The 23,285-nt window shown below is 35.3% G+C and overlaps 3 protein-coding genes across 18 annotated transcripts; 2 read left to right on the top strand and 1 right to left on the bottom strand.

Annotated features, from left to right (window-relative positions):
* The first annotated feature begins 895 nt into the window (after positions 1-895).
* Positions 896-7,366, top strand: LOC117617502 (sister chromatid cohesion 1 protein 3). Of its 2 annotated transcripts, XM_034346892.1 has the most exons (15): positions 896-1,014; positions 1,082-1,219; positions 1,888-2,149; positions 2,235-2,281; positions 2,389-2,438; positions 2,562-2,629; positions 2,724-3,196; positions 3,302-3,392; positions 3,474-3,610; positions 3,701-4,287; positions 5,719-5,758; positions 5,923-5,995; positions 6,118-6,253; positions 6,794-6,903; positions 7,192-7,366. In XM_034346892.1, the coding sequence occupies exons 2-14, from the start codon at positions 1,096-1,098 to the stop codon at positions 6,890-6,892; spliced, it is 2,187 nt and encodes a 728-aa protein (XP_034202783.1). In that variant the 5' UTR covers positions 896-1,014; positions 1,082-1,095; the 3' UTR covers positions 6,893-6,903; positions 7,192-7,366. The 2 variants fall into 2 exon arrangements, with proteins under 2 accessions (XP_034202783.1, XP_034202782.1); XM_034346891.1 differs by having other exon boundaries at positions 1,014-1,219.
* A 2,462-nt stretch (positions 7,367-9,828) lies between these two features.
* On the bottom strand, positions 9,829-11,788 carry LOC117617036 (thioredoxin-like protein Clot). The gene is made up of 2 exons (XM_034346276.1): positions 11,514-11,788; positions 9,829-10,400 (listed from the first exon to the last, which is right to left on the bottom strand). The coding sequence occupies exons 1-2, from the start codon at positions 11,656-11,658 to the stop codon at positions 10,147-10,149; spliced, it is 399 nt and encodes a 132-aa protein (XP_034202167.1). The 5' UTR covers positions 11,659-11,788; the 3' UTR covers positions 9,829-10,146.
* Positions 11,789-12,362: 574 nt separating this feature from the next.
* Positions 12,363-17,914, top strand: LOC117619100 (pentatricopeptide repeat-containing protein At5g14770, mitochondrial). Of its 15 annotated transcripts, none has more exons than XM_034348942.1 (7): positions 12,363-15,653; positions 16,285-16,388; positions 16,536-16,580; positions 16,688-16,734; positions 16,867-16,931; positions 17,025-17,099; positions 17,648-17,914. In XM_034348942.1, exon 1 carries the CDS (start codon positions 12,457-12,459, stop codon positions 15,532-15,534), a length of 3,078 nt encoding a protein of 1,025 aa, XP_034204833.1. In that variant the 5' UTR covers positions 12,363-12,456; the 3' UTR covers positions 15,535-15,653; positions 16,285-16,388; positions 16,536-16,580; positions 16,688-16,734; positions 16,867-16,931; positions 17,025-17,099; positions 17,648-17,914. The 15 variants fall into 15 exon arrangements, with proteins under 15 accessions (XP_034204833.1, XP_034204834.1, XP_034204831.1 ...); XM_034348943.1 differs by having other exon boundaries at positions 16,680-16,734; XM_034348940.1 differs by having other exon boundaries at positions 16,285-16,406.
* Positions 17,915-23,285: the final 5,371 nt, after the last annotated feature.

Here is a 23,285-nt window from a genome sequence, read left to right as displayed (position 1 = left end):
ATGAGCGTTTTATTATAAATATTTGTTTGGAAATTTTTTTTTTTATTGATGGAAATATTAGTTAGTTATACGAAAAGATAATTAATCAAAATTAGGAACTTCTAGAGATCTCTTTATAAATCACACATAATAAATACCATTTTATTAAGCAGGCCGAATAACACCGAGAGCTACAATATGACCTTCAAATTTGATAACTTTGCGTTTTCTTTTTCGGTTTGGCTTTTGTTTAAAAGGTGTTGGTTTTGATCTGTTATTTTTTAATTAGAATTTTTTTAGTGGTTTTAGCATTTTTTGTTGTTGTTGAAGCAGATGTACTGTAAAATAGAAACAACTTACAAGAATACAAAGATAGCAAGAAAAATTATCTAAAACCCAATGTGAAAAGCATGAATAATAACGTAATTTTAAATAAAAAATTTGCGGCGTGAATCAAACATATGGAAACAAAAAAAAAGTTTAGCTTAAATTTCTTTGATTAAAAAATAATTAAAAAAACAGTTTAGCTCAGAGTTTTTATCTTCAGACTTTAATTACTACCAATTGAAAAACTTGAGAATTTTCTCTGGTGGATATATAAAATTTTTTTAATTGAATTCTCTGGTGGATTACCCCCCTTTTTTTTTTTTTTTGAAAAGTGAGCATATATATATATATATATATATTTTTTTTAAAATTTGAGTAGCGGAAACTTCCAAAGTATCTGTTGTTTCGTTTGGGAAAAAGAAAAGAAGAAAACAGTCGTAAATTCGTAATTCTTATAATCCACAAGGGTTATTCCCGTAAACCTCACGCCAAATGGGCGCCATTTTTCGTTTCCCGCGCCCCATTTCCTCCTTCAATCTCCAATAACCCTAACCGTAAAACCCCCGTCTTCTCTCTCTCTCTCTCTCTCTCTCTCTCTCTCTCTCTCATAAACCATATTTATACACAGAGAAACACTAACGAAGCACTGTTCTTATTTATATATTTATAAGTTTTGCCATTGAAATAGTGTAGAAGAAGAAGAAGAAGGTTTTGCCATTGAAATAGTGTAGAAGAAGAAGAAGAAGGTTTTTTTGAAATAGTGAAGAAGAAGAAGACGAAGGTTGAAGGATGTTTTATTCGCAGACGTTCCTGGCTCGGAAGGGCCCACTGGGAACCGTATGGTGTGCGGCGCATCTGCAGAGCAGGTTAAAGAAGTCCCATTACACTTCCACCGACATCCCCTCCACCGTTGGTCCGTACAACCCTTTTGTTTGTTTTGCTTAAAGTTTGAGTTTTTTTTTTGTGGTGTTCTGGGTGTCTCAAAATCTGAATCCAAAGCTACTTTCCTCTGTTAAATTTTGAGACTTTTTTGTGAACCCGTCGCCTTTCTTTGAGAAAGTGTTTTTTTTTTCCTTCTTTAATCTGGTCTTTTTATTAAGTTTTGATTTGTAAGATGCTAATTTAGATCTTAAAATTTTATGGAATTCATAATTTTTGTCATACATTATAACCAATCCGTTCTAAATTTCGCTGAATTGAATCCCTTTTTCGTTTTGATAACATGATCAGTCCGGTGAAGATGGGTGGTACCTGTAAAACCCCTTTTTGTTTTACAGGTACCGCCCATATAAGGATTGCCCCATCAACAGAATCATATACCCATTTAGATTTGCTTGGGTTCAAGTTACTTGTTCTTTTTTTGTTTCATTCCCCTTTTCTAATTTCCTAATCAATTTTGGGAATGATATGTGTTTATTGTGGGCTGTGTATACAATTTTAATTGGTCATACTTTTGAATTTAACGATATCTTTCTCTCAGACTCATTTCACTATTGTGCGCAGTTTTTCTCTTGATCGTGTAAAAACTTGAATGTTGAAAAAGCAATTGGCTAACAATGTTCATATGAATGCTTTTATTAGATCGCATCATGTTTCCGGATGTTCCTATTGCACTGAGAATGTCAGGACACCTTCTAGTAGGTGTTGTTCGGATATACTCGAAGAAAGTCGACTATCTTTACCAGGACTGTAATGTTGTTTTGACTAGCCTAAGAAAGGCCTTTGCTTCTATAGACTTGAATTTGCCAGAGAATGCAAGACAAGCACCGGTTCAATCCATCACTTTGCCTGACACATTTGACCTTGATGCTTTGGATTTGGATACAGACTTGTTCTGTGAGGGGTAATATTCGCAGAAGGCCCTTTTCATCCATCTTTTTTTTTCTGCTTTTAAATGGATGTATGATGCAATGATTTTGTTTCCTCAGGGCTCATGATAATCATCTGAGGAGTGAGGAAGACATCACACTAACAGGTTGTAGAAGTGACTTGCTGTTTGAAATTTTCATCTTACTTTTCTTATTTTTCTTTGTTTATGTTCATTTGGTGAAAGTCTTGAAATATTTGAACTTTGTGTTACAGATCAAATTCCTATTGGAACAAACCCTTATGTTGCTATAACTTTTGACGAGGTTGAACATCTATTCCTTTTCCGTTTTAAAGTATATATAGTTTTTGCTCTCCTTTATTTTACTGTTTGAATGTTGAAGTACTGGAATTGCATTGTTACTGACTGAAGCTTGTGTTATTTTTAGGATATTCAGATGTATCTATCACATCCAAAAGAGGTTTTTGGTTCAGATGCTACCCCCATGGATGAGGAGTATGCTTCTTAATGCATTTGAGTTTTCCATGTATGATTTTAAATATTTCTTTGAGAAAGCAATATAGTAATTTTTATGTTTCCATGGTTACAGCATCCTCCATACACCTCCAGCTGAGGGGGCGCCTAGTCCAGGCAATCAGACAGATGAACAAATAAGATTTAGTGATGACTTCACCCTTCCAAATTTTCCAGAAGTTGAGGTTCCACAACATGTTGGTTTTGAAGATCCTGTTCCAACTAACCAGGGAGAAAGTATTGATTTGAGGGATAGAGATGGCGGTTCCCCTGAACATGTTCAAGAAATGGAAGTTCTGCGAGATGCTGTTCCTGATTTTAGCTCAGAAATCCTTCCTCTGGTTTCCCCCAATAACAGGGATGATGTAACTGAACCACACAGATCTGTTGACCCTGAAAGGAGTGAGAAAGACATTCTTTCTCCAATTATGGAGGAAACTATACCTTCTGGTGGGCCATCTCCATTGTTTCAGCCAAGTTCAGGACCACCAGCATCTGTTGCTTCTTTGCCAGAGGGTCTACAAAATATTGATACACATGTTTCATTTGGTGTGTAGAGTTACTATTCATCATCTAATATCCTCTTCAGCGGTAAACGTCAATATGACACAACTTTATTTTTACCTTGAGTGTTTCTCTCTTCTGTTGTTGCAGAACTTCAACCAACACCACCTCCTGAGCAGCCAAGAGCAAGACCAAGGAAGAGAAAGCAGTATTTTGATGAGACCCTTGTGTTGTCCAATGAGTATGGTTGCACATATTATTCATCATATGGTCCGTATTTCTTCTGGTATTGGTCACTGAGATAAGGTTGTGAATTTTGCAGGTTTATGAATAAGACAATTCAAGATACTAGTGATTTATTGCGTAAAAGGAGGAATATTCCGTGCTCTGCTTTGGGTGTTTGGAAGTTGAACAACAGTTTAAGAAAGGAACAAATATTCTTCCAGCCTTCATTAAGTGGTGAGTGGGTCTTTTTCCTTCATTAGTTTTCTCTTGCTGCTTGTCTGCCATTTTAATGACTTTATTTCTAATCTGGGTGTCTGCCTGTAGGTCTGTGTTCAGATCTTTGTAACATTTCCAACAAAGACTATATATCCACAAAATCCCATTTGTTTGAGGAAGCTCTTCCTGACTCTAGGCCTACAAGATCTCCTTCTCCCACAACTGAAGCTTTCTTAGAAGCTAGGGTTGCACAATCTCCTCGTCCTTTTACAACTGAAATCTCCCCAGAGCGTAAGGTTGCACGGTCTCTTCCTGTAACTGAAGCTTCCACAGAGTATAGGGGTGCACAATCGCCTGCTACTCAATGCAACCCAGAAATTGATCAACTCAGACATGTTGAAGAACATGATGGGGAAAGTATCTTACCTGAGTTTATACCTTCACCAAGATTCATGCCTTCTCCCAGGAGAGATGACCTTACGCCTGCTCCATCTCCATACATACGGTCAGCTTCAGTTCCTCCATTGGAAACAAGCACTGGAACACAAATACTGCAGACACCAGACCTACCATCATCAATTGGATTTCATGAGTCTGTTTTTGAAACTCCAAGGACAATATTTGAGGAGCAGTTACGTCCAGAAAACACTGGTCTATCAGATACTCCTGACTTAAGGAATACTGCAGAAGCTGAAGTAAGTTATACAGTATTTGGTCCTATAAGTGCTTTCATATAAATTATATTTGATGTTTACACCCTTTTTTGCTTTTCATTTTACTGTTTTGTGCCTTTTGTGGGAACTTTACAAGCCTCAAGTTTTATGCTTGAGTGGGAGGCATTAGATTTAAGATTGCTTTGAGGTAATGCTTAGGGATACATTATAGAGAACCTAAGCTTGTGAAACAGCTCACTTTATTGAGCACAACTTACTCTACCGAGCTCTATTATGCTTAACTTTAGCCTTGAGTGATCTATGTTCATTAAGTGTTTTCTTTGCTTTTTGAGGCTTATATATCCATTTACTTTGAAACATTTAGATGTCTTTCATTTTTTATATGATTATATATGATATAATGCACTTGATAATTTCCATTAAGGATAAAGAATGTTTATCATTTAACTCTCTTTTGAGTTAAATTTGAACGTTAAGCAGATTCATATATATCCATTTGCTTTGAAACATTTAGATGTCTTTCATTTTTTATATGATTATATATGATATAATGCACTTGATAATTTCCATTAAGGATAAAGAATGTTTATCATTTAACTCCCTTTTGAGTTAAATTTGAACGTTAAGCAGATTCATATATATTTTTTTGGTGTCAATAAGTTGCATGATAGATTTACTGAGGAATTAAATAATATTAGTGTTTTTTCTTTGAGAAATGGTTTTTGAAGATTAACAAACCCTTTTTTACCAACTCTCTGAGAGGAAGATGGCAAAGCCAAAATTTTCCTTTACCTTGGGATAATGCATTTTGATACATGTTGAATCATTCAGAGCAAAGTTGGAGAATATCACCTAAAGTCAAACCAAAACTGAGTTTGAAATATAAAACTACGAATGTGTATCACCCAACTCACAACTACAAGACAATTACTAGAAGAAGTCTAATATTCTAATATTCTAGGAGCCGCGGAGAGGGCCGTGGGCCTGTGGAATCCCTAGGCACAATTTGGCTCCGCCTTTGATCAAGAGTCTCACGTATTTAATCTTATTCTTATTTCTATGATATTCCTAACTCCTGAGCCTTGTTCATTTTTACCTTTTTTTACTTGTGGACTAAAGTTGTAATAAGATTGGTCCATGTGAAATTCCTTCCTCAAGTCTTTAAACTTTCTTTATGGTTGTTTTTTGGAAAATACTTCATTGAAATCCTGAATTACTTGTATTTATGCAATATGAGATTTATACTTTCAACCTGCCAGGCATTTTGTTAATGTGTAATTTTAACTCTTCTTATCTTTTAGTTTTGAGAATCAACTTATGAGAGACATAGAACTTCATTCTGAAACCCCTCTCCATATGCAATAGGTGTATTAGTGCATTACTTAATGTTTTCCTCTATGAACCAGTTAACTCTCAATTAACTTTCGAACTTCTTAAAATGTTTCATTGTAGGATCTTTATTTTCTGGAAGCAGATAGCAGTACACCAGCTGGTAAACTCAGAAACCTTTGCTTGATCAGTGATTTGGATGATTCTGTAAATTGTGTATAGTGTTTTTCTTGGCTGCCTGTATGAATAAAGAGTACTCATTCTTTAAGTTCAAATTTTCTAACTTTTGTGTACACTATTTGGATGACATATCTATGCTTGTACCAGGATCTCAAGGGACACAAGGAGTACCAGGATCTCAAGGGACACATGCAGTTGATTCATTGTCTGTTAGAACCAGGTACTTCTCTTTCAATCGTTTCTTTTCTTTCTTTATGAAGGGTTTAGTTAGTCGCTGTATTTCTGTACTCAGTGGCTCATTATCTTTAATTTTCTTAATAATTTTTCCCATTTGGTGCACAGGGCTGTGGCTCAGTATTTAAAAAGGCAATCTCCTATCACCTCAACCTCAGAAGACCTATTTGGAGATCTCAGCTTAGACAAAATCTTAGAAGGAAAAACAAGAAAGCTATGTGCCCGAATGTTCTATGAAACTCTGGTAAATTTTTGAGACATTTCTGTTAAGTTGTCTTGCTTTGAATCCAAGTGCTTTTTTGGATAGTAAATTGAGAATTTCTCCAAGTTCTGGTGTATCATGTATGTATCTTATGGGTACATCATAGAATTTTAAGAACAAATTATTTGTATACATTTTAGATGAATATGCGCAATTGAGCAAAATGTTTGTATAGGTTTAAATCAACCTAGTTATTGAAAAATGATTCAGTTATTTAAATTCTTTATTTTTTTGTTAAATATCATTTAACTTTGTGTTTGGGTTTTTCGTTACATATCATTTTATCTCTGATTCTTGTTCCTAGTCTTGGTGCTATTAGAAAATGTTTTGCTGCATTTCTATTTTCTGAAATATGCAATGTATTGGATGCATCTTTCTGTTTTTGTTTGTTTGTTTAATTGGCTTGTCATTTTGTTCCTTTTATACTTTCTGAACAAGCAAAACTTTTACTGCCTGTTGAAGTAGGTGATGCAGCATTTTTGGTATCTTACTAAATGTGAATTTTCATGGTCAATACATCAGGTTTTGAAGAGTTTCGATCTTGTTGATGTAAAGCAAGAAGTACCTTATGGTGACATTAGTTTGAAATTGACTCAAACCCTATCGAAGGTGCAAATTTAAGATGATCTGAGGTAATTCAGTGTGCTTGGTGGCTTTAATATATTTTGTTAAGAATGAGTCTTTTCACAATCGTATTTTCTGTATGCAATTTGATATGCTGTAGTGCCCGCATACTCCTTGTGTGAAAGTGAAACCAATTTGTCATTGTTAGTGCCTTGGGTTTTTTTCATTTTCCATTTCATGTTTTACTTGTGCGTGAACGTTGCACCAACATGCATATGTTGTACATTTAGTGTGAATCGTAATTTGCTTTACCTTATAGAAATACGGTGCCAAGTTTTACTTTCTGTGGATTGCAGGCGTTGCCAGGTCAAAGCACGAGGAAGGGAATGATGCAGTGTTAGTTTGTAAACAAGTTAAGTTGCAAAGGAATTTTTGACCTTGTAGAGAAGTCTAGTAGCCCACATGTGTAACTAGTAGAGGTTGTGGTGTAAATTATTGTACTCATATTGTAATAAAAGGTATTTTCATGCAGGTTTTCTTTTTCTTTATTTGCCATTTTTACTCGCTGCAACATAGTTATTCATTGAACTTTTTACCTCTCAATTCATCATACTTTAGTATGTGCCATTTATGGGATTAAAACCGACAGAAAATGTTACAATAGGACTAATTTACCTCAAAATAGGTTTAAGTTCATAGAGTATTTTGGTAAAAAAATCCATAATAATTATACTATAAAATAAATTGAAACAACTAAATTATATTACAGAGAAAAAACGTTCAGGATTCAATAAACAGAATGATTATTAGAATATGTATAACAATACTCCGGGTTTGTTAGTTTTGGTTTTATGTCTACCTCGTGATGATCATGACGAGGATACAAATTGAATACCAAGCCCATGGTTGCAAATAGATACACCCTCAGGGTGGGTAGACGAGAGACAATATTCGAGAGCATACATATCTAGAGGCCTGAGGAAATTCAAGAACTGTAAGAACCACTAGTGGTTCAACTTGGTTGTTGCAAAACAAGTAAAATTTCAAGAGAATACCCATGAGGAAATTCAAGAACAGGGACTACTAGTGGTTCAACTTGAGAATTTATAGTTGGTCTTTGATAAAACAAGAATTGATAAAACAAGGACTAAGAGCATCTATAATGGGCTCTCTAAACCATCTCTTTAGATAAATTTTAAGGAGGAATTGGAAAAATACAACTCCAACTATGCTCCCTATCCATCTCATAAAATAGGGAGATATTTAGGAGCTCCTAAATCCGAGAAGAGAGAAAGGACTCTTAGTGGCTCCCTATAATTAAATGTTGTTCTATTTTATGATTATTTTAAACTTTTAATTAATGCTAACTATTTTTATATTATTTTTTTAATAGAAATGGACCAATTGAAAAAGAGTTATAGTATTTATGACTCCCTAAACTATAACTCTTAAATAGCTTATATATATTTTTAAATAAATTTTAACTAAAAAATAAAGAGTATAATTGTAGATGCTCTAATAAGTTCTTGAATAGTCCACAAAAGTGCAAGGAACACAAAATGCATTGGGCCATAATAGGAAAGACTCAAAATTGCAAAGAAAGGCTCAAAGCAATTGAACAAAAAGAACCATGAGAGTCCCCATCAACCACCATAGGCACATCGACACAGGTGCGCAACCAAAACTCAAAATTCAAACCCATATAACTTGGGAAGCTTGGAATTCATAACATGCATAAAAGATGTTACAAGTATGTCTCAGCCATCAGTACAAGTTCATACTAACAACTCTGAACCTGCACGCAGAAAATCACATGTAGATCAAGAAGGCTCAAATGATGACACCTGTCATGTTTAGCTTAACCATGTTGTTAGATGTTAGTAACAGGTTGTTACTCATAGCTAAGTTTCTATTTTGTATGAAAGCAAAACTACTGCAATTATCATTATTCAAGTGAATGAAATCAGAGGAAAATTCTAGATTTACTTTTCACACAATTCCAGACTTCTCATCAAAAGACACATGGAACATCAAGGCTCTACTTGCTAATCTTATGTAATGCTTAGCTTTCCGTGATTCGAACTAGAAGAACTATAGGGACATTGGGGGAATCGGAGAGAGAGAGGAGCTTAATGAGGAGGACGACGAGGGAGGCTCTGGATTCTTCAACGGGAAGAGAAGTTTCTTTTATGAAGTTGAAAGCATTGCTCAAGATTTAATTGAGGGCTTGTGAATATGGTATTGTATAGGATGTTGAGGGATTAAGTGGGTAATTGGTGGATTTTGGTCTTGGAGCAGCTATTGCAGAGCTCCATGGATATGTTGTTGTTCTGCTTCTGTAGCTATCAAGTAATTTGTTTCTTTGGTAAAATATATAGTTTCATCTCTGAGTTCGTTGGACTCCTATTCAATTGGGTATATTTGTATATGGTGGAATTTGACTATAGGCACTGTAATATTTCTGGGTTTCTGATATATTGATCCATGGAGGCCGAATTTGGAGCCAAAACTCATAATTATTATGGGTTATTTTTATACCAAATTATGTCATGTCAAGAAATGAGCGTGGAAATAGCAGCACTCTTACTTTAATATCCTCCAATATTTCAAGATATGCATAATAGGCATATGGAAATTATATTTAAAGGTCGGAAACATTAAGGAGAAAGGTTAAACTGACAGTGAAAAAGCAGAAAGAATATTAAACTATGAGTTAAAACACATTTGAACAATGAAAAACCCAAATCTTTCACTCCTTTAAAATGGGATGCTACTACTGATTCATGCCCTTATTGAGTCCTACGGAAATAGTTGTCAGACATTAGACAACATGCATTTCAAGAATGAAACAATATATATGTGAAAAACAATTTTTTAATGCGATACAAACCTAACACAAAATTAGTATGTTTAAATGCAACTTAGAATATTTCACAAAAACGCCAATATTTGCTAACATGAATAATATATGGATAGGATTTGATGAACAAACATGAATCGTAACCCAATCCATTTATTATTAATTCTTGTAGAATTGGAATCCTGCAAGACTGTAATCACAGACAAGTTCACAGAAGCAACAAGAACAATTGGCTGCTATTAGCTGCAGCATATATTCTTAAAAACACTGAAGAAGTAAAAGGCAACATCTCAACTGGCTATAACCACCATGGCGCACCTTATTTTTATTGTTGCTAAACTATGAATTTATTTATTTTAAACTATTAAGTGCAGAGTACAAAAAGGTCACCAGTCTAACAAGTCATAAAACACACGCAAATTCAACCATACTAGATATTCAAACGATAAACTTAATTTCCAGCAACAAGTGCATCGATTTTGCTTTCAACATGCGCTTCATGGTCTTCAAGGCGACCCTTGATCGCATCATTTTCCCAGCGGAATAGTGTTGGAACTCCAGTCAGCTTGAACCTTGAGTCTACTCTCCATGGGTGCACCGGATTCCTCCATGTTGGTCTATCTCCGACATATGCTCTCAGAAGTGCAACATCATCAGCTGTAGCTTCCAGCTTTTTGTAGATTACAGGTTCTGCTCTCACACAATCTGGAACAGAGAAGGGAAAATCAATGACATACATGATTGCACACTTCATTTACGTTTTAAAAAAAATGTCAATAAATGGGAGAATCCTCCTGCCAAGTATTTCTCAATGCAGTCTTTAGTAGGAGAAGCATGAAACTAGTTCTTTTACGGGTTGTTCTACTTGGTGACATAGCAAATCAGTGTTTTGGATTCAGCATTTCTGAGGATGCACCACCACCACAAGTTTCAATAGGATCGGGATTATGATCCATTTTTGTCACTCTGTGCTGATTCAAAGATATGCAAACTACCACCAGTAAATTTGAAGAGATCTGATACAGGTCTGACATTTTGACAGCCTTCCTTCCTTCTAACCATGGATGATCAGGACATGTCTGCAAGAAACTACTTTCCTCTAGGAGCAATCATCACACAAGATTTTAGACGAAGACTTTGCTAACTTGCTCCAAGAATCCATTTTCACATTGAAGCTATTCTTAAACTGACAGTCAAGAAAGCAACTTGCCTTTTCTTTTCTTCTTCTATATCTAACATGTACGGAGCATCTATTTTCATCCAGAGCCCCCCTTAGAACCCAAGCTCCTCTTAAATCGATGGAAATGCCCTCACAGGATGATAAAAATTTCCTTGTTTTTTTTAACATACACTTGGGGTCCATGGTGAGAAAGAAGATGGCTAAAGGGCAAATTTCAACCAAAACTCTTCCTAGCAAGAATTTAAGATCTTGAATCAAAGAAAGGTATCGGAAGATTCATGTGAAGGTTTATGTAGAATTTGGAATTCATAATTGTATACAAAGTGAGAAGAGCAGATCAGTCTCTCAGTGTCAATCTGACAGTGAACTGGAAGAAGTCAATGATCACTAAATTCTTTAAAAAGGTGAAGCTGGGGGCGCTATTTACACATCTGAAGACACCAACAGGGTGATTTCTTAGTGATTTAAAATTATGGGATTTTGAATGTGAACCTCTGAGAGTCCAGATCAATTTTATCAACACATTAGTATCGAAAAATTTCACAAGAACCCTATCACGGGCACTTGTATTTTATCGCATAAAATGAACACACAAAACTGAAAAGAAAATTCAATTTTGAAGTAAATTAAATAATTACCAGGGCACCAGCTGAGAGAGGTAGAAGGGTCTTTGTCAGCCAAGAAGAGGATGAGATTGGCTTTGTTCTTTGGGGCTTCTGCTCTGAATTTCTCGAACACACTGTCAAAGGTGGAGATGGTGGCGTCCAGCAGCTTGAGAGGCATTTTTCAGTTTCAGCTTTTCCAAGGGAAAGTCAAGGAACGAAGTAATTGTGCTGCTCTGTTCTCTTCTGTACGAGGAAGATGCTAAGCTAACGACGTATTTATAGGAGAACATAGCTTGAGGTAAAGTCTGCTTTCTAGCTCCCCTACCCTGTTTTGTTAGACAAATACATCACCCAATAAAACCATTCACAAAAATACTCACCTGACTTTAGTGGAATAAGGTATTGTCTTGTAAATGGGTGGCCTCAAATTCGAACCTATGACACAATACAATGTGAGAAATTCCATTACTTAATATGGCTTATATAAGAAAATAACATTTTCTATCTTTTTCTTAAAAACAATTATAACCTACACTATCCTGTTTTGAATGTAAACCCTTTTTTATGTGGTTAAATGTATTTATCTATATATTTAGGTTGAACTCATCCTTCTCCAATATCGCTTATATTTAAAATAAAAAAAATCCTGATTCAACTTTGCTTTCCCTAATATGACTTGTATAAAAATAAAAATGAGAAAAGTCAAAGAGAGGGACATTCGAACATAAATATATGTAGTGTTATTATTTTTGTTTTTAAATTTATGGAAAAAGGAAAAAAATAGGACTTATTCATACAGTAGCAATGTTTATTGTTTTGGTTAGTGGTACTAGTTGTACTCAGACTGTGTCTACTTCACAACAACAAAAAACACATGTTTGTTTGGCATTTCTGAATTCTTTTGATAGCAGTTCCGAAGTTCAATTATTCAGATAAACAGAAGAGAAGAGTAAGCGAGGAACTAGCAGTATCACAGATGCTGCTTTTGAAGAAGCGAGCGAAGAGCACCCCTTTCCTCTCTCTATCTTTGAGTTTCTCATCAACCAAACTCCGCCCAACCAATCAAAACCCACTTATCTTTGGTCCTTCTCATCTCCAAAGCAACACTTCTGCCATCCCACCATCCAAGACCCACCTCTACTCATCATTCTTCTGCACCCTCATACACCTTTACTTGGCATGTGGAAGATTTCTAAGCGCTTCTGATGCCTTCTTTTCTATGCGAAATCACAGCCTTGTTCCTCTTTTGCCGCTTTGGAATCGGCTTCTTTACCAATTCAATGCCTCGGGTTTTGTTTCTCAGGTACCTCTTCTTTACTCTGACATGCTTACTTGTGGGGTTTTCCCCAATGTTTTCACCCGCAACATTTTGATTCATTCATTCTGCAAAGTGGGAAACTTGAGTTCGGCTCTAGATTTCTTGAGAAATGGTCAAATTGATACTGTTTCCTATAATACTGTCATATGGGGTTTCTCTAAACAAGGATTGGCTTATCAGGCTTTTGGGTTTTTGTCTCAAATGGTGAGGAGGGCTATTTCAATCGATTCTTATACTTGCAACACACTGGTTAATGGGTTTTGTCAAATTGGGTCGGTAGATTATGCAGAATGGGTTATGGATAATTTGGTTGATGGTGGAATTCCTAAGGATGTTGTAGGTTTCAACACCTTGATTGCTGGACATTGCAAAGCTGGACAAATTAGTCGTGCACTTGAGTTGATGGAGAGAATGAGAAGTGAGAGTCTGTTTCCGGATATTGTTACTTATAATACTCTCATTCATGGGTCTTGCAGCACGGGTGATTTTGTAAGGGCCAAGAGTCTTATAGATGAGATGTTGAGATCTCGGAGATATGAAGACAGCCCTCATGATGAAAGAGACGATGACCAGAATCAGACTGACGGTAACCCTTTGAAACCAAACCTTATAACACACACCACACTCATTAGTTCTTACTGTAAGCAGAAAGGACTTGAAGAGGCCCTGTCTTTGTATGAGGAAATGGTTATGAATGGCATTTATCCTGATGTAGTAATTTATAGCTCCATTATAAATGGTCTTTGCAAGCATGGGAGGTTATCAGAAGCCAAAGTGCTTTTAAGGGAGATGGAGAAAATGGGTGTGGATCCTAATCATGTCTCCTATACTACCCTTGTTGATTCCTTGTTTAAGGCAGGCTCTTCCATGGAAGCTCTTACCCTTCAAAGCCAAATGGTTGTTCGTGGCCTTGTTTTTGATATAGTAATCTGTACTGCTTTAGTGGTTGGACTCTTTAAGGTTGGGAAAGCTGATGAGGCTAAGACTCTTTTTCGAACAATTTCAAAGCTTAGCCTAGTTCCAAATTCTATCACCTACTCTGCATTGATAAGTGGGCTTTGCAACTTAGGGGACATGAATAGTGCAGAATCAGTACTTAAAGAAATGGAAGAGAAACATGTTCTCCCGAATATTGTTACTTATTCTGCAATCATAAATGGCTTCATGAAGAAAGGAAAGGTTGGTGAGGCTATGGATTTATTGAGGACGATGGTGCAACAAAATATCCTGCCAAATGCTTTTGTGTATGCAGCACTAATTGATGGGTGCTTTAAGGCAGGTAAACAAGAATTTGCTCTTGATCTTTACAAGGAAATGAAAATGGGAGGATTGGAGGAAAACAATTTCATACTTGATACTTTTGTGAACAACAAGAAAAAGTGCAGAAGGATGGAAGAAGCTGAAGGATTAATTATGGATATGACTTCTGGGGGTTTGTCTCTTGATTGTGTTAACTACACATCTCTAATGGATGGGTACTTTAAAGCACGAAAGGAGTCAATTGCTCTTAACTTGGCCCAAGAGATGATGGAGAAAAATATTGGGTTTGATGTTGTTGCATACAATGTCTTAATGAATGGTCTGTTGAAGCTTGGGAAATATGAAGCAAAATCTGTCTGTATTGGAATGAAAGAGTTGGGTTTGGCTCCTGACTGTGCCACATACAATACCATGATTAATGCATTCTGCAGAGAGGGTGACACTGAAAATGCTTTTAAACTCTGGCATGAGATGAAGTGTCAAGGGTTTATTTCGAACTCAATAACATGTGACATTCTGTTAAGAGGACTTTGTGATAAAAATGAGATTGAAAAAGCACTAGATGTCTTAGATGGAATGCTGGCTGTTGGTTTTCTCCTTACCTCATTTACTCATAGAATTTTGCTTTATGCTGCATCAAAGAGTGGGAGAGCTGATACAATTTTGCAGATGCATCATAAGCTTGTAAGTATGGGGCTTAACCCCACTCGTGATGTTTATAACAATCTCATCACTATCTTATGCAGGCTAGGAATGACCAGGAAAGCTACTTCAGTACTGAAAGAGATGACTGGAGGAGGATTTCTAGCAGATACTGATACTTACAATGCCCTTATATGTGGATATTGCATAAGCAGCCATCTGAAAAGGGCTTTTGCTACGTACTCGCAAATGTTGGCTGTGGGAGTTTCTCCAAGTATTGAAACGTACAATTTTCTCTTAGGGGGACTTTCAGGTGCTGGTCTGATGACAAAGGCAGAAGAGTTATTTGGTGAAATGAAGAATAGAGGCTTTGTTCCTAATGCCTCTACATATGATATTTTGGTTTCTGGCCATGGTAAGATTGGAAATAAAAAGGAAGCTATAAGACTTTATTGTGAAATGGTAGGGACAGGTTTTGTTCCCAGAACTAGCACCTATAATGTTCTTATTAGTGATTTTGCTAAAGTGGGAAAGATGAGCCAAGCTAGGGAGCTTATGAATGAGATGCAGACAAGAGGGACCTCTCCTAACTCTTCAACTTACAACATACTAATCTGTGGCTGGTGTAAGCTATCAAAGCATCCAGAGATGGAGAGGAATTTGAAAAGGTCATATCGGGATGAGGCAAAAAGATTATTAACTGATATGAATGAGAAAGGGTATGTTCCATGTGAAAGTACCCTTCGATGCATCAGTTCTACCTTTGCTAGACCAGGAAAGAAGGCTGATGCTCGGAGGCTATTGAAGGAACTGTACATAAAAAAGAACATATGATAGATGGGCTGAACGAAGAAAAGAGGAAATACCCATCCTGGTATAACATGCCTTCCAATCAATACTGTGGCTAGTTCAATTCTTCAGTTGGAACCAAGTCCTGAAATGCTATATACATGGTATGCATTCCTCATGAGTTGATATTGATGCAGAGTTTTATGTGGTCTTCAGTCCCATAGCCTCCAAAACCAAATCCAAAAAGTCACAGTTAGAATACAAAACAGCTCAACTAACACTGGCAATTTTAGAAGACCTCCACCTGTGGGCATAGGATAAGAAGAAACATACATTCCGAAATTCCAATGACAGTGAAGCCCACTACACTAAATCCCTTCCTATTCCCATTCCCCTTTATGTTTCGTTCATCTATATTCTATACTACCAAACAATAGCAATCACACAGCAATTCCACAAAGTTTTTCCTTCTCACCCACCGCCAAATGAAAAGTGCTTCTCAGTAAACATAGAAATTCTCTAGAAAACCGAAAATGGGTTATAGTTCCACATGTTCCACACTGAGAAGAAATTAAGATGAATTGGTGGAAATTGTTCATTGTGAAGGTCAGAGGCATTTTATAAACGATAATGTTTTTAAGTCTTTAGAAATCCATTTGATGGCAAGTAAACCTTTTAGCTTCATGATCATCTCAACTGCAGGACTCTTGTTATACTATACTTTTACGTATTCCTTGTCTAATTCACTTCTGTTTATTGATGTCTGCACTTATGTCATTAAGCACACTTTTGCAGGTTGGCCATTCTGCATTTGAAGATCAAGGCAATGGCTCTCCCAATGATTTCAGGAATCTATTTAAAGATATCTTTGATAATGATGTAATGACTTTATTCTTAAAGTAAGGTTCTACAACAAGGTGAAGTACCATCTATGTTTCCTAATTATTGGCTCTTGCATTTTTTCTTTTTTTCTTTTTGTGGATGTTATTTTCACTTTGGGTGGTATGTGCATGTTATTGGTGGGCGTTGTTTCCAATGGAAATTAGATCTTCATCATTTTCCGTCAGAATTTGGTGGTCAAGATATCAAAGGTTTTATCCATCTTCATTTTTGTTGTTGATCTGCGCATGTGCTTTAGAATCTGCTCCATGACATAGATTTCATTTCATTGGAACCATCCTTTATGGAAGCTGTCCAGGGATGTGCTAAAACTGTGACATTTCCAGCTGCAGTGGCCTGTGAAGGGTATACTGATTCTACTCACTTCCAAATGTCTTTTCTAGTTTTGAAATTTGTCTAGTATTTAGTTGTTTTTGGCTCATTAGTATTGGAAGGAAACTCTCTTTTCTAATTTCTTGTGCTATTGGATCTTTGCAGGTGGAAGTGGTGTTCCTCCTGGCACCAGACCTGAATCATGTAAGCGCTGTAAAGGGTCTGGCATGGTCAGTTTTTCTAGGAACAGAAACCTTATTAGTTATTTGATCACTAAGAATATCACATCATCTGCTGTTAACTCTGATTTTCTGCATATCCAGACTTTCATGTAAACTGCCCCAATTAGGATGCATACAGCTTGTTCGAATTGTGGTTGTAACAGTAAAACTTTTTTGGTATGGTTCGCATCTTATCTGGACTAATTTTCACTACTCTACAAACAAATTTAATTGTCTATATTTGTTCTCCAGACATGCCATGTCATTTAATAAAATCTCTGGAACCTGACTGTTTCCCAGAAGCCTTCTTCATTGGCACTATAATTCTAACAAATTCTTCTATTTCTCTCCAACCAAATCACCCAAAAAACAGCTGTCACTGTACAATTAGATAATAGCTGCCTGAAGATGGAGACAATAATGGGAATGAGATATATTTCTAGCTTAAAAGCCATGGAAACTCAATAGCTTAGTCACAATTTTTCTTAATTTCTGTAATTAAAATGGGAATACCAAAAATGAGAGATGAGAATGGGTTTATGTTCGACCGAAAAAGAGAATAGGTTTATGTTGCTGGCTTAAACGGGGATACCACCTATCTTTTGTTATAAAGTGTGTAGCTGAGCTTCAAGATCAGATGTTTTCAAGTTTGTGGATATGTTTGTGTGCGCGTGTAAGTATATGTGTTGTCGCTGATTCTCGCTAGTATGCATTTTCATTTGCAGGCGCGACTACCTGAAGCAGGCAGGACTATACAAAAAGGAACATTTCTGAGCCTTTGAGTACTTTATTTTGGCCTTCTTTGCAGGACCAACTACTTGTAGCAGGATGCCCTTAGGATTGCTTTTCAGAATTTGCTGCTTGAATAAAATGATGAATTTTTGATCAGAAAGGGTTTTGAGGCTCCTTGTTCAGGTTGAGAGAAAATGTCAAGTGATCTCACATTAGCGTGACAATTGGGCCCTTTAATTTTACAGAACTGCTTTACCACATCTCTGCCTTTATCTGAGTTTAATAATCTTGATCTTAACCTTTAACATGGCTATATCTGGATGCCATCTAACCCAGCCAAATTTATCCTCTTAACCTTTAACTTGGGCTTTGTTTTCCCTCATCATGGGATAGTTTGGGAAAATGAGCCAATATTAAATAAATATTTTTCATGATCATTTTGTCTCAATTAACAATTTAGAATTACAATATATCATTAAAAGCATTTTTTTATATTTGATTTAATATGGGTATAATTGAAAATTTATACAAATCTTGTTTTCCATTCATACTCAAAACAAACGTGGGAAAGGAAATAAAGTGATATTTCCTGGTTACTTTCCCAGCATTACTAAAAGTAAGAAAAGAATATTTCATTTTCCATTCTTTAGGAAATGACATGGGAAATAATTTCCTCTCAAATACGTTCTGTGAACCAAACGGAGAGTATGGCTTTACTTTTCTCCGTACTTTCCCATATGCAAGGCAACAATTTTTCATACCTAAACTTACTAAACATGAGGATTTCTCATTCCCAAGTCTCCTTTTCCATGAACCAAACGGGGCCTTAATGGAAAGTCATATCACATGTTTTCTTTTGATTGACTGGGTTCTTGGAGGTTCACGCAATTGATGAGAAAGGAATTGGTTTCCAACCACAGTGGATAAGCTGTACTAAGTTATGTGAGACTTTGGATCCTGTTTCTAGCTGGCACAAGAGTAGCTTTCATATTAATTTGGACGTGTTTCAACATATATAATTTGCCGATGGTCATAGATTAGCAGCAGCCTACTAAGCAGTAACAAGTGGACAAAACCTTCAAAATCTCGTTTTCCCCGCAAGATAATCAAAGAAACGTCACATTTCTATCCCACTATAAATTTTCAACGACCATACTAATTAATCGCATACATACATATCTTATCCTATTTCCCTCTCTGATTTTTGTTACTACCATTTTGCTGCCTCATCCATCCATTTCTACTTTGCTGTTCGAATGGCCATTTTCTCAGGTTTTCTCAATTGTTTCTTTCCTTGCTCATCTCAAAGTAGGCAGTGGCGGAGCCACTCCTAGACCTAGAGTGGCCTTGGCGCCCCTATTTTTTTTATCACTCATCTATTATATTATATATAATACATAGAATTTGTAATAAACAACTTAGAATTTAAGTTAAAATTTTCTCTAAAACAAATTAGACATGACTCAATTAGAAATATTTAGCTCTAAACATGTAAGTATTAAATACTTACATGTTTTATATACTTGTATTTTCTATTTCGGCCTCCTTATTTTTACAATTCTAGCTCTGTCTCTGATGATGTAGTAGGAGGCAGCTCCAACAAAGAGCCTTCTTTGATTTGATGTAATATATTTCAAATTATTAGCGTGATTTTTCAGTTCCTCTTTGGAGAAGTATAATATTAAGAAAATGTGTAAAGTTGAATAGTTCCTTACCGATTTTAATTAAATTATAATTCATCTCACTCGTGCTGCTTGTTAACTGAGTGGATTATTAATTTCTTCCTTGGTCCACAAGCTCATCTCTCGTTAATTACCTTTGAACTCTGTGTTTCTCGCCATTTGAAACATCATGGTCGAATAGACACATGCATGCATATATGCTTTACTAACCAGTCCCTCTTCTTGCTCTGCAAGTAATTGGTGCCTAAATTTGTTGACATTTTATAATCTCATATTTATATCACCACATGGCACATGTAGTAGCTGGCTACCTAGCTAGGCATCTCTTGACCATTGACCTCAATTTTCTCATCTTCATCACTCTCTCCGTTGTCGAGAGAGGCCACCCACTAATCGAGCAGAGGTGAACCACGTGGCATTGAAAAATCATAGTTGAATGAAATCATGACATTTGATTCTTGGGAAATTCTACAGTGTCGTCAAATTGGAAGTGCATTCTTCCTTGCTCTGCAAGCTTCTTATCTCCCACAACAACACGCATATTGGTGTATTAAAATTAAGATTCTACACTTCATTTCATTGCGTGGGCTCCATATATATATATATATATATATATATATATAATTAGTCCTCTCAAACGGCAGCTGATAGAGCCAATTTTTCAGGATTTTCTTTTGACTGAGTCACAGAAGTTCGATGTGGCTTCCTGGAAGTTCACAGACACAATAATTGAGAAGTAAACATCCAGGTTTTTTTTTTTTCCTTTTCAGCATTAGAGAAGTTTACATGAATAATAAGAATATCCATTATATTAAATTTTACTTTACACAACACCACATAGACATTGACAATATTAAAAACTAATGCTATTAGTATATTAGACATCAACTTTATAAATAACAAGACTAGGTTTTATAAAGGGACCACACATATTTGGCTTTCTATGACGTTGCCTTTGATGTCACTTTAGCATAATTTATTATATCCACCGAACCGATGCCTAAAATGCTTTTTAGTTTTTTTATTTTATTTTTATTTTTTTAAAAAGTGGAACATTAGGTATTGATGCCTAAACTTTGGTCAACACTCCATAAAATAATTTTCACATTCCCTTTCAAATTTTTCATACTCCTTCTCAAACAATTTCTATAAACTCTTCTCAAACAATCCCAAGTTGAAGTTTTAGGTTTTAAATAATAATAATAATAATAATATTGTATAAGTGAAATTTTAGTGAAATTTCGTGGAGTTAACTTTGAGGGGTACTGACTTATCTCTAACTTTAAATAATGTTTAATAGTTGGCAGAAGAGTAATTTTTTTAATTCTATGTCGTCATAGTTGTTAATTTAATGACTTTGAATCACATTTTCCAACATAGTTTGTCACCATAGATTGTTTTGTCCAGTTAAAGCAGCTTAGAGCATCCGCAATCATGTTCTCTATTTTATTTTTTTGAGTTAAATTTTAGCTAAAAACATATAAAAGTTATTTTAGGAGCTCTCTTTAAAATTTAAACTTTAATCATGCTCTCTAGTTTATGAAGTCATAAATGCTATCTCTTTTTTAATTGGTCCATCTCTATAAAAAAAATAGTTAGCATTAATTAAAGGTTTAAAATATTTATTAAATAAAACAGCATTAAATTATAGGGAGTCACTAGGAGTCCTTTCTCTCTTCTTAGATATAGGAGCTCCTAGAGATCTTCCTATTTTAGGAGGTGGATAAGGAGCATGGTTGGAGTTGTATTTTTTCAATTTCTTCTAAAATTTTCTAAGGAGGTGGTTTAAGGAGCCCATTGTAGATGCTCTTAGCGTTGACGGAACCTTCAAATCCTTCTTGCCCTGCAAGTTAATCAATAAACGTCACATTTGTATCCATCTCATCCCACTATAAATACTCAACGACCATGCTAGCCTTCCCCTTAATCTTATCGCAAACTCTTATCTTTGGTGGCCAGCCATCCATTTCTTTGTTGTAAAAAGTAGCCTCAGCTACCAGCACAAGCCTAGCTCTCGTCTCTCTTTGCTATTCATTCACCCTTTTAATAAAAAAGAATGGCCATTTTCTCAGGTTTTCTCAATTGCTTCTTTCCTTGCTCATCGTCACATCAGGTCTCTGATGATGCGGGAGGCAGCTGCAACAAAGAGCCTTCTTCAAAGGACTCCAAAAAAGGCAAATCAAAATCATCCTCATCATCATCATCGGGAGCTCCCATAGTGGTTTCTTACTTTCCCCAAAATTCATATCTCTCTCGGTTGTAATTAATTGCGTCACTAAATAATGAACCAGAGATCGATCGAAGCTACGTACCCGCTTTCTCTGAAACGTACTCTCTGATATAATCTGAGGAGCTGGCCTGCAAGACACTCATGAGTTGCAAGAAGCTTCTGTCTCACTGACGCTAAGAAAGGGATGAAGATTCGCAAAACAATTAGTGCATGGAAATAGCAGTTGTTATATATATATATATATATATATATATGATTTGAAGCTGGAATTGGGCGGAGTTTGATGATTTTAACATCTTCATTTTGTATTGTTTAGATTCTAGTTTGATGTTTGTGTTAGAATATATCTCAAATTCTTAGCGTGATTTTTCAGTTTCCTCTTTGTTGAAGAATGATAATAAGAAAATGTGAAGTTGAATAAGGATCCTTACGGATTGTTTAATTAGAATGTTATAAATTTTTAGTTTAACACATCAATAATTTGTCGGCAAGTTTCTTTTCTCGAGTTAATTTTGAGGAAAAGAACACGAACATGGATGGATGGATGCAGTGGCGGATCCAAGGTTTTAATCCCTATGGGTCAACGTGTAAAAATTATCAAATTTTTTTCAACAAGAACTATTAGAAATAATATGAGTTTAATATGAGAACTATTAGAAAATCATATAAACAATAGAATTAAGGGAGATTCACTATTATACCCAATATGGGGGCCCAAATTATAAAAATACCATATATAAAATGGACTTTAGAAACACACCCAAAGCCCATTTACAACATAACAAAAAAGTTTTTAACTTCTTATAAATTACAAAACTGCCATCAATTTCTTAAAACAAGCCCAACCCCAAAATCTCATAAAAATACCCAAAGCACTCAATAGGGCATCAAAGTAATTTAATAATCAATATTAAATTCAATAAGGCTAGCTATCATTTTTTGGGTTTTTTTTGGGTTTGTTTATAGGAATTCAATTGTGTATGGTTTATTTATAATATTAGTGCTAGAAATGGGTATATCACTAAATATCTCTAGAAGTAATTCTAATATGAGATTTTTTTATTTTTTTATTTTTTTTTATTTTTTTTTTTTTTGTGTGGTCGGAATTCCAATATGAGATTACATTGCGCATATTGACTCTATCTTTGCTTCTCTCAAAGAAAAAAAAAAAAAAACCAAAACATGCTACTTTTATAAATTCTAGAAAGAAATTTTTTTTTTTTATAGGGTTATTTTTAAAACTAATTTAATTGAAAAGGATTTTACAGAAAGAAGAAAGAAAAAGAAAAATTTTCCTTAATTATAATCTACATGAACAAAATACTAAAAGACTAAAAAAGAATTCATCAGAAGGAATAATAATCGTTAAAGTTTGATAGGGAGTGGGAAATGTGAACTAATTTGGGAATGAAGGGGTTGGGTGGGTGTGGAGTTGAATGGGCGCGGGGGGTGACCTTGTGTGCGGCAGCTGTGCTTTGACTTTGCAGACTTTCATTGAGCAGAATTACTTATGGGAAGAAGTACTTATTATTTGATTCTCTATATAATTACTTTAAAAGTAATTTTAAGTAATTATGGAGAAGTGCTTCATAAAATTACTTAAAACAATTTAAATAAATTATTGGTTTATCTAAAATCATTTTCAAACGAGCTCTAAGTTTAATTTTCAAATGAAGCCTAATTAAACTTTAATCACATCTCTAATCTAATGGTCTCACA

Source organism: Prunus dulcis, chromosome 2 (assembly GCF_902201215.1).
Source record: "Prunus dulcis chromosome 2, ALMONDv2, whole genome shotgun sequence".
Lineage (NCBI taxonomy): Eukaryota > Viridiplantae > Streptophyta > Magnoliopsida > Rosales > Rosaceae > Prunus > Prunus dulcis.
This window is presented reverse-complemented; position numbering and strand designations above follow the sequence as displayed.